Source organism: Phycomyces blakesleeanus, assembly GCF_001638985.1.
Source record: "Phycomyces blakesleeanus NRRL 1555(-) unplaced genomic scaffold PHYBLscaffold_1, whole genome shotgun sequence".
In the NCBI taxonomy this organism is placed as follows: Eukaryota; Fungi; Mucoromycota; class Mucoromycetes; order Mucorales; family Phycomycetaceae; genus Phycomyces; species Phycomyces blakesleeanus.
This window is the reverse complement of record NW_017265134.1, coordinates 479,915-493,594: the sequence shown is the minus strand read 5'-3', so window position 1 is coordinate 493,594 and position 13,680 is coordinate 479,915. Positions and strand designations below refer to the sequence as shown.

The 13,680-nt window shown below is 32.6% G+C and overlaps 2 protein-coding genes across 2 annotated transcripts; one reads left to right on the top strand and one right to left on the bottom strand.

Annotated features, from left to right (window-relative positions):
- Positions 1-7,083: 7,083 nt before the first annotated feature.
- Positions 7,084-7,254, top strand: PHYBLDRAFT_95221 (Homeodomain-like DNA binding domain-containing transcription factor; the record flags this gene model as incomplete). Its single annotated transcript, XM_018443888.1, has 1 exon — positions 7,084-7,254. A coding segment is annotated over one exon (171 nt), but the record flags the coding sequence as incomplete, so codon positions are not given.
- Positions 7,255-11,631: 4,377 nt separating this feature from the next.
- PHYBLDRAFT_156876 (hypothetical protein) lies at positions 11,632-12,772 on the bottom strand. Its single transcript, XM_018433528.1, has 2 exons — positions 12,607-12,772; positions 11,632-12,359 (listed from the first exon to the last, which is right to left on the bottom strand). Exons 1-2 carry the CDS (start codon positions 12,677-12,679, stop codon positions 11,989-11,991), a joined length of 444 nt encoding a protein of 147 aa, XP_018298463.1. The 5' UTR covers positions 12,680-12,772; the 3' UTR covers positions 11,632-11,988.
- Positions 12,773-13,680: the final 908 nt, after the last annotated feature.

Sequence of the window (13,680 nt, the reverse complement as noted above, 5' to 3'; positions counted from 1 at the left end):
AAGATTATGAATAATAATAATTTCTTTATTTATTTTACTTGTTCATAATATACAATATATAGAATATGTATACATTACAAATTCTGTTCTCCCCGATCACCTTTTCTTTTCTTTTTTTCTGGGGGGTGGAGGAAGTAATTCATTTGACCTATGAGTAATTCTATGTAATAAGTTTCAGTAAAAGGCTTTAATACTATGGACAGTTTTTAAGATGCGTATATTTATTTATCTGACGTCTTGTCTTGTTTTATAAGAATAATACATAAATTCAATAATTTATTTATTTATTTAAATAAATAAATATATAATTCTAGTAAGTGAGGTGTAGTCTATGAGCTGAAAGTTAACAAGATCATATAGTACAATATAGTACAATATATAATTGATTAATATTCTCACATGGAAACATGAGCATTTAATAGTTTTTGTGTATGAGATATTCTTATATAAAAATTATATATATATATATATATATATGTCCCTTGTCTTGCCCTTGTTTCACAACTCAAAAAATATTATTTATACTTCTCACCTTGTCTTTTTTTGTCGTTCCCATTTAGCAGGACATCTCCGAACACAGATTCTCTCATTTTATATTACATTATATTATATTATATTATATATATATTTTTTGGTCTTCTTCTTCCTTCTTTCTTTGGTCTTTTTGTACGGCCAAATCTGCTCGATGCTCCGTTCTGTTTGACAAATGAACATCAAAGGACTAGTACAAGCATTTTGAGCCCTTGTTTTCTTTCCCTCATTCGTTTATTTTATTTTATTTTATTTTTGGTTCTGTCTTGCCCATAGTAGACCACATAAAACACCAATCATTAAAAGCGTAGATCTCAACTATTCTTTTCTCTTTTTTTTCGCGTTTTTCTTTAAAAGAAGTCTGACAGGACAGAAAGAGAACAAAACAAGTCCTGTAAAAAAGAAAAAGTTTATTTTTATCTTCATCTTTTATTCGGAAGTGTGCCGGTTCAATTGGAGTCCGTTTTCTAGATCCAATAATAAGGATCACACTCAATCAATCGTTTACTTAATTACTTTTTACATTCATTCATTCATGCATGCACTCATTCATTCACACGGAGAAAGAATTAAAGACAGAGATAAAAAAGTGGCTTGTTCTGATCTGTTACAATTACAGATTTACACTTGACAATTACACCAAGTTACAGTTGATAATCTAAATTCGAGTCACAATTTCAACTTGAATCATAATCACAATCGCAACGAATTACGGTCACAGTCACAATTACAGAGAGTTACAATCTCACATACAGTTTTAGTTACGCTTAATAAAATACCAACACACACAAAAAAAAGAGTTTGATGTAAATCCGAAAGGCGTAATAGATCAGTCGAGCAGGCGCAGTATTAGTTATAATGGAATAGAGTAGCATGTATTGCTTATAATAATATACATGTTACTTATATATGAATTGTATTCCATTGTTTTATTAATAGAGAATAATAAAAGAAGTTATTACACAGTTTAATATTAAATAATAGCTAATAATATGTTGTTGTGCCGTTGATAAGCCGAGCTTTATCCTTTTGATAACATAAACTAAAAAAGAAGAAAAAGAAGACAATAGGCACTAGACACAAGACATAGATTTCTCTATATTTCTTTCTTAAGCACACGATACATCTATACACAGTTACTAGATACGCTCTGAGAATCAGCAAGTAAAAAAGAAAGTTGAATCATATGATATTATAACAATTACCTACAGACTCCCAATTAAAAAAATAAAAAAATAAAAAAAATGCTCGAATGCATTGATGGTTTGTATTTCTTGGTTGAATAATAAATTAAATCAAGTGTAATTTGACAAGCCTACAATTCAATTCAACTCAATTGCACTCAATTGCACTCGATTGCACTCGATTGCACTCGATTGCACTCGATTGCACTCGATTCAGTTTCCAAAGATTGAGTTTAGTAGTGCAAATGTTTGTATGTATGTGTATAAAATATATATTGTAGATCTTTGTTAATAATGTCTTTGTGAGTCCAAGATGTTTGTAATGCAATGTATGCAAGTACATACTGATAATAATAACAATAATAAGAAATATACTTTCTTTAATACCCGTATACTACACCGTAATGCAGCCAAAAACTTTAGTTCTCTATAATGTATTTTGCCTTTACAATAGTCTTGTGCTTGTGTTTGTGCGTGTGGTTGTGTAAACATAAACAAAGAGGTGCATAGACATCTTGCTTGGACTCAAAAGAAAAAGAAATAAAGGTTAAGGGTGAATAAGAATAAGAATGCCAGAGTATTCACTACAAGATTGTTCATCTAGTGCATTGAATTGAATTTTTTTTTAGTATATTGTACTATACTATTATTGCAGTCTAATGTATGTTTACACAACACATACAAAATATATCATGACTTTGTTCAACTAAAAATAATAAAAATAAAGAGGGGGGTGGTCAGAATAGGTTCTTTAAAGAGTATTTGTGGTAGACAATATCAAGTAAAGAAGGTAACATTGCTGATAGTCCATTTGATAATCATGATTCTTTATAAATTCAACATATATAAATATAAATAAAAATTTCGAATGGCTTGAAGATCTAGAAAAACAACAACAACAACAACAATAAATCCTGTGGGTCTGGATAAAGGTCAGTCAATACATGATGATTATTCTAAATCGAAATAAACTTCGAGTATTCCAAGATTTTGATATATATATTTCTTATTTCATAAATCACCAGACAATTGGTAAAAATAAAAATATCCCAAAAGAAAGGTATTGTTAATTTTTTTGAATTCCATTAACATCAAGACAAATATTTCCTTTCTTTTTTTAAAAAAGAATGATGGTTGTAGACCAGCAAGACTGGTCTAATTTTGATCTTTTTTTTTTTTTATAAAAGATTTTTAAAACCACAAGCCAAAGATCATTATATAAGTCTCTTTAATGTAACCCTCGTCAGTTTGGTTCTTTTTGAAATCATCAACAAGAAATAAACTAATGATATATCCTAGTCAATATAAATTCAATACGTTGGATTTCCAAGCAGTCTAATTGAATTAAATATTTCTCTCTTTCCCTCTCTTTTTCTTTTCTCTCTATTTACTGTTACTGCTATTATCCCTACTAATAATACTATTACGATTTATTGAAACAGCCACATGTGCATACATAGATATAGATATAAATTTACAGCTATCTATTGGTTAATTGGTTCAATAAATGATGTAAATTGTATATATATATATATTTACAAAATTTGGTAATATATGTGTGAGTACATATACTGTGTCTTGTTTTGAATGCAAATCTCAATACACCTGATCTGATCCGCACATGTAGAATACTGTCGATCAAACGTGGCATTGTAGTCCAACTCTCTTTCACTCCCTAACTTGATCTCAATATGTCCAGTCAAAAAGAGACAAGAAAATAATATGAATACTTGCTTAGTTGATAAAAAACAAAACAAAAAAAAACGGATTTTGCTCGTGACAGGATTGATATGTCAGTTTGTAAAATAAATATTGATCCCTACAGTAACATATGTAGTATGTAATATTATAGGTATTCTTATTGGTATTGGTATTTGTACTTGAACTTGAACTTGCAGAATTTTTATTTGGGGTTTCTGTCAGGTACATATTGTTCAGTCTGCCGATTAAGGAGCTAGATATAGATATAAATATATAAAAAGACTTGGAATACTTTGATTCATCGGCATTAAAATAATATCCCAATCATACTATATAGTTCCAAAGAAGACGGGTTATCGTAGTTACCTCTAGGCAATCAAATAATAAATGAATAAGAGGAATCTGGCTGTCTCACGCGCGCACTTGTATATGTACATCTTCACACCTGACATTCTCTTTGGACAGGATCATTGAACTCTTTTCTCTATATAAATATCTACTATTATTTATTTCTTTTGGATTTAGGGGCAAAGGAGAACTTATTTCCAAATGATAAATGTATATTTAACTACATTGATATCTTCCTTTTCATTTGAGCATTTGTAATCATTAATTGACCCAATACTCTATACAGAAATACAAAATATTATAAGATTTATTTATTTATTTTCTTCTTTTTTTGGTGAATGTTGCCCTTGATGTGACACAACAAAGGCGCAGTTGAATTATTGGCTATAGGCTAGTCAGAATTGGATTCGGTTAATAAAGGACATAAAGCAGGGTCTCTATTGTCAATTTAGTGGTCCAAAGTAAACGATCTGCCCGCCATACTTGTTTCTGTCATTATAAGATGTCTGCATGTTAATCTTTGTGTGCGTATGTGTGTTCTATACAGACTAAGAATATATATATATATATATGAGACAAGCTTTGGATATGTTATATAAATACGCACGCATAAATACATACAAAAATGCATAGGTACATAAACATATATGTACATCCGTGTATCTATCTATCTATATTTTGTTTCTAGTTTCGTTTCTTTGATTGTTTGAAGCTAAAATAGGTATGTTTTAAGGTACATGACACACACACACATTTTTTTTATATACAATGATAATTATATTGATGTTGCTATCCATATTCTTTGTAGAGTCCGCAACTTTAATGCTCTGACATTTTATCAATTGCAAAAAATCGAAAACAAAACAAAAGGAATTCAAACAAGAAATACTCCTTAAAACACCCACCAACACACAGACAAAAAAAAACAGATATTAGCCTTTTTGTTATTATTGTCATCTTTTTTGAATTCTTTGCATATTATTTTTAAAGCTTGTAATGATAATTTCAACATTAGCATTAAAATTAACAAAGATATGGCTATGGAATCAAAGACTATAGCCATGCCAATACTGAACTACAAGAGTCCAATCTTTCAACAGACAAGTAATAGCGATAGTAATAAGATGTAGATGTGTAAATATTGATAAAATGGTCAATTCAATTCAATTCAATTCAATTCGATTGAATTTAGTATATAAAATGTATAATTTATAAGAGTATTGTATTTTTGACAAGCAAGGAATAAAATATTTCCTTTTTCTTTCTTATTTGTAATTTGACATCCAATAATTACAATCACTCATATGTATATATGCATGTATATATATATATATATATATATATCTTGGTCTCTTTTTGGTTTCAATTGGAATGACGCTTTTGTGTGTGAGTATCTGTTTTGTTTCTTTTTATATATATATCTTTACACAAAACCAAGAAACTCCTTTAAAAAAGCAGAAAAAAAAGGAACCTTACAAGATTTTACCATCATTAATATCCATATCATCATCATCATTGTGTTTTATGTCTGTCCTGAATTTTGAAGCCCTTGTTTTTTTTTTAAAAAAAATAAATAAATAAATAGTAATTTAGTATTATCATTATGGTTTTTGAAACCTGTGTCCATAAAGATGTCACATCAAAGATAATGTTTTTCTTGAACCAAGTCTAGAACAACAACAACAAAAACAATGAATACATAAACTGACAATGACAAGTCAAGACTATCATATTCTTCTTCTTCTTCTTCCCTTTTTTTTATGAGCAAAAAAAAAATCATGTAATTTATCAAACAAGATTTTGGGCTGCACCAAATATTATACATTTACATAAAAAGAAAAACGTAAATTCTATCAATTTACATGAAAGCTTCTTTATCAAAATATATGTATATTTATATATTTATATTTTATATTTTATATGTATAATTATAGATATAAATACAAGTCTTTTCTAATCTTGTGCTATAAAAAGCTAAAGTCTCTTGAGTTTTTTGTTTTCTTCTTCTTCTTCTTTTTTTTTTTCAAGAGACTAATAAGAAAGACAATACACATTTAGATTTACTCTCTTATATCACATTTGTATTCATACTCGCATTCACGGTTGCACTCTTCTTGATATACTATTCTTCTTTTCTTTTCTGTCATGGTTTATGCTGGATATTCCTACCCAACTCCACCAACAAAATACATGGAAAAGCCAAAGGTAAATAAGGTAAACCAAGAAAGAATCAAGATCAAGATCAAGATCAATTCAAACCTTCAAGAATTATATAGACAAATAAATATATAGATGGTTATCATTGTACATTCGTACATTTACTAAATAAATTACCTACCTACCAACCAATCAAAAGAAACAAAATTCAAATATATTTACATATTTATATTCATAAACATCTATCTCTATCTCTATGTTTACCTATCCACATTTGAATGTACCCAATCAAAACCAATTATATACATACATACATACATACATACATACATAGCTCCGAGTGTTTAGCCCTATCATTGTCTTTCAAGATACTTCATACACCATGTCACCCTTCTCGACAACCCAAGATGATATTGTATCGTGTAGCTTACTCATAAGAACCAAGAAAGAAAAGGTCGACGAAATGCTAAAATGGAATGGCCGAGTTTGGATGAATGTTCTTCAGCAGCCATCTACAGACTCGCCTTTTCAAAAGCCACTTGCCAATCCCATACCTGCCTCTCACTCTGTCTCTGTCTCTGGTTCTGGTCTTGGTCTTGGTCTTGGTCTTGGTCTTGGTCTTGGTTCTGGTTCTGGTTCTGGTTCTGGTCCTGTTTTAGGTCCTGTTTTAGGTCCTAATTCTGGTTCTGGTTCTGGTTCTGATTCTGGTCCTATTTCTGTTTCTGTATCTGTTCCTGGTTCTGGTTCTAGTTCTGGTGGTATTCAATCAACCAAAGAGTTTCAACAAAGCCATTTACTGCAGTCCTTATCGCAATGCAGCCAGGGGTACCATCACACCGACAATACAGGCAGCATCAGCATCAGCAACAACAATATCACTACGACCAACTACAATCATCACTATTACCAGCAACATCATTATCATCATCAGAAAAGTCATTATGGCAATCAAGCCAATTACCAACACAGTTATCAGCAACATCCTTGTGCGTTCTGTGAACAAGACCAATCTTTAGAGCTATCAGATACGACAAATATAGTAGTATCATCATTACCAGCAGGAGAAGTAGGACAGACATCAATTGTAATGGCCTCAAGAGTAGGACCAGAAACAACACTCGGTTCATCTTCTGGTCTCGCATCTTCCTCAATTGACACCTTCCGTAGACGGCGTGGTAATCTTCCCAAACCTGTCACGGCAATTCTGAAGCAGTGGCTGGTCGGGCACTACGATAACCCTTACCCCAGCGAAGACGAAAAGGGAGCCCTCAAGGAATCCACCCATCTGACACTCAGTCAGATCAGCAACTGGTTTATCAATGCACGCCGGCGCTTGCTTCCCCACATACTTGCTCACCGAGATCAATCCAAAGAAGACAAGCCAAAGCAGATTGTCAGACGCAGGCGTACCAATAGAGTTACTAAACGGTCTTACAAGCGAACCAAGAAGCAAGATGGTTTGGGTAAGTCTTTTATATATTTTTATATATTCTAATGATTATCAATCAACCCTCTTTCTTGGCTTCTTGACTTCTTTGCTTGCTTATTTACCTACATCTTTACTTGCCTGTCTATTTTTCTTGGTTGCTTAATTTTTTTTATATCTATATAATCTATAGATAAACGAGAGTTATCTAGAGGTCACTTTGAGCGATCGTCAGTAAATACAACCACATCTATTGTGGAACAACGACGTGTAACAAAAAGAAATGTTTCAAAAATAAGCTAAAGAAAAAGGAAAATAATGATAATGATAATGATAAAAGACTTGTTTCTTTATTATTCTATTATATTCATTCATTAACTAGTATTATTTTTTTTCATTTTTGATATTTCCGTCACTGCTACTGCTACTGCTACTGCTACTGTTGCTTCTTCTTTTAACTATTGAAAGGATTAAGCTTGATGTTATTTGTATTAGATTAACTATTCTTCTTCTTCTTCTTCTTCCTGTTGTTTTCATTCATTCATTCGTTCATTCATTCATTTATTTGTTTATTTATTTTGAAACCATTTTCCATTATTATTCTTGTAAATACATTATTATCACTGTTACTGTCACTGTTATTGTTATTGTTATTGTTATTGTTATTGTTACTATTCCTATTATTGTTATAAAATAATAATAGAAATTAAAAATTAAAAATTAAAAAATAAAAATCATCCAATTAAATGGATAGTTTAGTGCGTGTGTAGTGTGAAATGGGTAGTGTATGGACAATAATGTAGTTTCTAAAACAAAATTAATAGATACATATATTTTGTATCTGTAGATTCCAATGATAAAGATTGAAACATTATTTTCTCCACTGTTATTTACCTATAGTGTTTCAACCCCCCAAACAGCAAGAAAAGGGCTATCTATTACACGCTAAAATCAACCAAATAGATAGATTGATAAAAGAGTGATTTTTATATATATATTGCTTCCAGTGCCACAAACGCCACGTCCACCTTTATTTTCCTCTTTTAATTATTTCTGTACTGAGTAACCTTGCACAGAACTCGAGATTTTATCTCCCTTTTCTTTCTTTTCTATGATAATTATTCAGCTGAGAGGCGATCGCTTCTAATACTTTTATATCCATTTTTCTATTATAACTTTTTTGTGTCTGTGTACAATAGACAATACTAGATATTTATTGTCGTGAATATCGAATGGTTAATGCTTTAAAACTTGTAAACTATTTTCGTTTGGATAGCTTGGAATAAATTATAACGAATTTTGCTTGATTTTTATTTGATGTCCAAAATATCTTTTATATTCTTTGTAAACCAGTCGAAATCTCGGCTTGTCCTTTTGTAAATAAAATTACATATTCACACACACACAAAAAAAAACAAACAAACATATTATGTATCTTTAACTCTCTCTCTCTCTCTCTTTTGGTCTGCCTGCTTGCCTTCCTGCCTGCCTGCCTATCGGTCGGTTGGTTGGTCCCTTTTCTTCTTCCCTTCTCTCACACATTGTAACATCGCGGCAAACTAAAATATTATATTGTGTACTGCATATAAATAAAATATAATCAAGATACATAATAAAAGGTCCGCTTGGAAACGGATGATCCGAAAAAAAAAATTATAATTCTTTATTTATTCTCTTGCTCAAATTCATATTTTTCTATATAAAACAAAAAACCTCTTTTTTATTTTTATATTGATCTTCTTTATCTCAACAACTACAGTAACAGAAATAAATCATGATGCTTTCTAGCCCTGTAATATTCTCTCAACCCGCAGTTCATGATCGAACCAGTCTTCGCACAGGTCACAGACGAGTGTCTCTTCGCAAACCAGCAGAGAGACGAATGACTCCTAGCCCTGAAGATCCTCCAGTCCGGCGTAATCTTCAAAAGATGGCCATCTCACCTCCTCTTACTCTTACCCTTACTCTTACTAAACAAGACAATAAGAAACCCACAATAAAAAAGTCTGTGCGCTTCCGTGATTCGGATCTCGAGACAGTCCGTCTCTTTCTCAAGACAGAGATGCCCAGTGCAGTCCACAAAGACTCTCTCCCACCATCTCCGGTGCCTGGAGCTCCTCGCTATGAATTAAAGTATATGAATTGGCCTTCAAAGACAATCCAGAACCAGACAACCAAATCAAACACCAACCCTGGCTTATCACCACTCAATAACAACAATATTCGGCTGGAAAACATTCAACTCTCTAATAGCCATGACAAACCTTTTGGGCTGGTCGGGTTTTGCCGAGTAGCCAATCTGGCATTCCAGAAACATGTCGTGGTTCGATATTCTCTTGACACCTGGAACACCTATAGCGAACTAGAGGCCAGCTACCGTGAGCCGATTGTCAGCACTGCAAATACCTGGGAACGTTTTAGCTTCTCAATCCCTCTGGACAAACCAAAACAAGTCCAGACAATCTACATCGCTCTCTGTTACACTGTGAATTCCACAGAATATTGGGACAACAACACCGGCAATAATTATTCTCTTAACCTTATCTGTTCACATCCGACACAACACAACGATTCAAGCAGCGGAAGTGAAGATGAAGATAACACCAATGACGACAATGCTAATGAAGAAGACGATGAAGACGATGAAGAAGATGAAGACGATGAAGACGATGAAGACGACGAAGAAGAAGAAGAGGAAGAAGAAGAAGATACTGATATTGATATTGATATCGAGGAATTTAACCGTATTGATAAACTAAACAAGCCAAAATATAATGATCCAAAGAAACTTGGATTCCGATACAACTTTGGTGCTTCTCTGACTGCGGCAAAACGTGTCTGGTCTCCCCCTCCGCCCTTGTCTCATTCGCCAATCAGTAGCAATAGCAATAGCAATAGCAATAGTAGCAGTGACGATGAATTAAACACAACAAATGGGTATTTTCGACATGTTCCACCTCTGTGGAACACATCACACAACCATCACACCACATCCCAGGCTTATGAGTTCACAAAATCAACATCACAGACATCATCGACAATACAATCAGATAAAAGTCCCCTTTTGGAATCATCGCCAATTCAACACGATTATCATGCCTTTGTTAACAAGTATTGCTTTTACAGCCCAAATGAGGCGCTCTTCTCCCCGTCTGCCCAGCTTGGATTGAAATGATAATTTTATTTTTTATTATTATCCTGTACATAACACAACACAACACACACATACATACAAAAAATTCACACCTCTTCATATTCGTATTCGTATTCATATTCATATTCACACACTTCTTTAGTTTTTTTTTAAAGAAAAGAAAAAAAATCCAAAAAAACTAATGTACATTTCTCTCTATAAATATTTCACAAAAAGATTATTATTATTATCAATTAATTAATTAATTAATTAATAAATAAAAAAAGATTCAATTATTTGAACCAAAAATAAAATAAAATAATGTACTTTATCTACCTTTGCATATTCTGTGTCCAAGAGATTGTAACAGATACGCAAATACGTGGAAAGAATCGTAAAGAAAACAAGAGTAAAGGAGAGAGAGAGAGAGAGAGTCTAGACAAAAATGATAATAATACTAATCTCTGATTTGATTCCGTCCTATCGATTCTAGTCAGCGGGATTGTACAGGCGTGTATTGACACACACATTTAAGCCAATTCTGTTGTATCGTGTGACAATATATTATAGAATTATCTATTAAATCATTTCTATTTTATTATTGTATATATATATATAAAAGATAATGCAAAATAAATAGCAAGAATAAACAGACTACTTAATTTCTTTAATACAATGCAATGCGATCAATAAAAAAGTAGGTCTTTTTAGATGTAGATAGGTAGATATTTGACCCAGTACAATGGATAACTTTCTTTCACACACAATCAAAATATGTATATATTTATCTATATAATTCCCAAGATCTGTTGAATTCTACCTAATAAACCAAAGAGACAAAGACGGGGTAGTCAATGGCATCATTCTAGTGTTTGAAATAAATGAACTACTTGTAATTCTTGACAGTCCATGTCAGCAGATAATTTTATGATCCTTGATGATCCTCAACCAATCTTCTCCTTCTTACCTACTACAATCCTCTATTTTTTTTTTGATGGACGGGAAAGAACTGTAAATTTTTCTTTTTCTTTTAAAATATAATATATATATAAATCTTGTACTACAAACATCACTGCAAACATACACAGATATGTCTTTATTCAAACTGTATCATTAAACCTCAAGAATAAAAACAAAGTTACATTCCCATTCCCACGAATGCCAATTTCGGAAACACTTTATTTTGACCATCGAAAGAAACAAATGATGCTTGTTTATAATCTATCTATGTATATATTTAGCCATTGAATCAAAAAATTTGAACCAAAAATTTGAACTAAATTGAACGAATTGAACTAAACTGTGTGTAATAATGAGTAAAAGAATGTAATAGTGATAATTGTAATTGTAATGGTTAATTAAAGAAAGTAAGAAAAATAATAATTTAATGTAATGTAATTTAATGTAATGTAATGTAATGTAATGTGATGTGATGTGATGTGATCAATTTTGTCTTTATGTGTGCAAAAAATAAAATAAAAATAAAAATAAAATTATAGCAAATATCATTATTCATCATCTCCATCATCTCCATCAACTTCCGGTGCGGCATTGATGTTTGGCCTTGCCCCTTTCGGCAATGACGCTGTTTTTCTCGATGCCGCCTGTTTTCGTCTCAAGGCAGCGGGTACAAACCCAAGTAGCTCCTTTTGGAGATTTCTGAGCTGAGGCTCGGCCGAAATGGTAGCCGCTGGGGTGTACACACCAGCAGTTGTGGATGAAGAAGGCTCGGGAGTGGCTCCAGCTATCGGAAGTAGTTCTGCAGCCAATTCTTCAGCCTCGACTTCCTGCATGTCCTTTAGCATAGGATCCATCTGTCTGGCCCGGCGGTTCTGTGGTCTTTGATGTGTTCGATTAGGCCGTGGATCATAATGAGGGCCTATCAAAATAATAAAGTCAAAAAGAAGACAAGAGTGCTAATATGTCTTCTAGTACATTATAATACATTACATTACATTGCATTACATTGCACTACATTGCACTACATTACACCATATTACATTGTATTCTAGTATACTATACTATACTATACTATAGTCTTCTATTTTTTTTCTTTTTCTTTCTTTTTTATTCTATTCTATTAGAACATCTTGGTTATATATATATATATATATTATTTAGCTTACGTTGGTTCATCACAGGATGCATGTGAGGAAACATTGGTCTGCCAGGAGGTGGAGGTGGAGGTGGTATCATCATATTAGGAAAGCCAGGCATTCCAAAGAATGGCTGAAAGTGGCCAGCAAAAGGATTCTGATGAATTGCCTGTGCTTGCCGAATAGGATGGAGTTGCTCTTGGAATGGTCTCGGGGGTGGTGGTCCAGGTGGAAGTGGGATATCATCCAAGTCATAATCATCACTATCCTCGGCATTCACATCCCCACCAGCCGGACCCGAACCCGAACCCGAAGTTGAGGTTGAGGTTGAAGTAGCTGTCAGATCTTGTCCTGTAAGAGAAGAAGAAGGGGGTGGAGGTCCTGGAGGCAGCGGAATATCTTCAGTGTCACTATCCTTTTCAGAGCCTTCATTGTCAGAATCTGACATATCAGTGTCAGAATCTGAATCAGAACCAGATGATGATGATGACAATGATGAAGAGCTTCCTGAATCAGAATTATCGCCCTGGTCCACCTGTTCAGTCGTTGTTCTCTTTTTTACTTTTGCTGGAACAAATGCTCCAGACTTTGGATCATACACAAGTTTTCTGGTTTCATGTTGTTCCTGTTGTTGTTTTTGTCTTGCTGCCAAAGCCGCCGCTGCCCTATATGGTACATCACATTATTAATAACAACGTTGTATACAGCTCTTAACTAGTAATAGCCAAGTGCAATCTGTCCCAAACTCAAAATTCCCCCATTGTCCTTTTGTTACATGTAGATTTATAATTACCCTGTTAATCCTTGAGACTACAAGTATATATACATACATAAAAGTTATATACACATAGACTTAATCAATCAACTACTTAATTAATTATATACCTTTTTGGCTTTTTCAATCTTTTCAACATCTTCTTTGAGAGTTGCCAATCGAGTTTGTCCGTTTTTATCCAGCTGCTTCAGTCTAGCTATACGTTTCATGATTGGGTTGTATGTAGTTTAGTAATCGATTATTAATCATTAATTATTAATTATCTTTACGGCTATTCTTATTAATCACATATTATCTATCTTTTATATATCGATATATTAAAAATCTAC

Coding starts and splice junctions, on each gene's coding strand:
- PHYBLDRAFT_156876 (XM_018433528.1), bottom strand. CDS start 12,679: ATGATGATACCACCTCCACCTCCACCTCCTGGCAGACCAATGTTTCCT. Junction 12,360..12,606: donor GCATCCTGTGATGAACCAAC/GTAAGCTAAATA, acceptor TTATTTTGATAG/GCCCTCATTATGATCCACGG.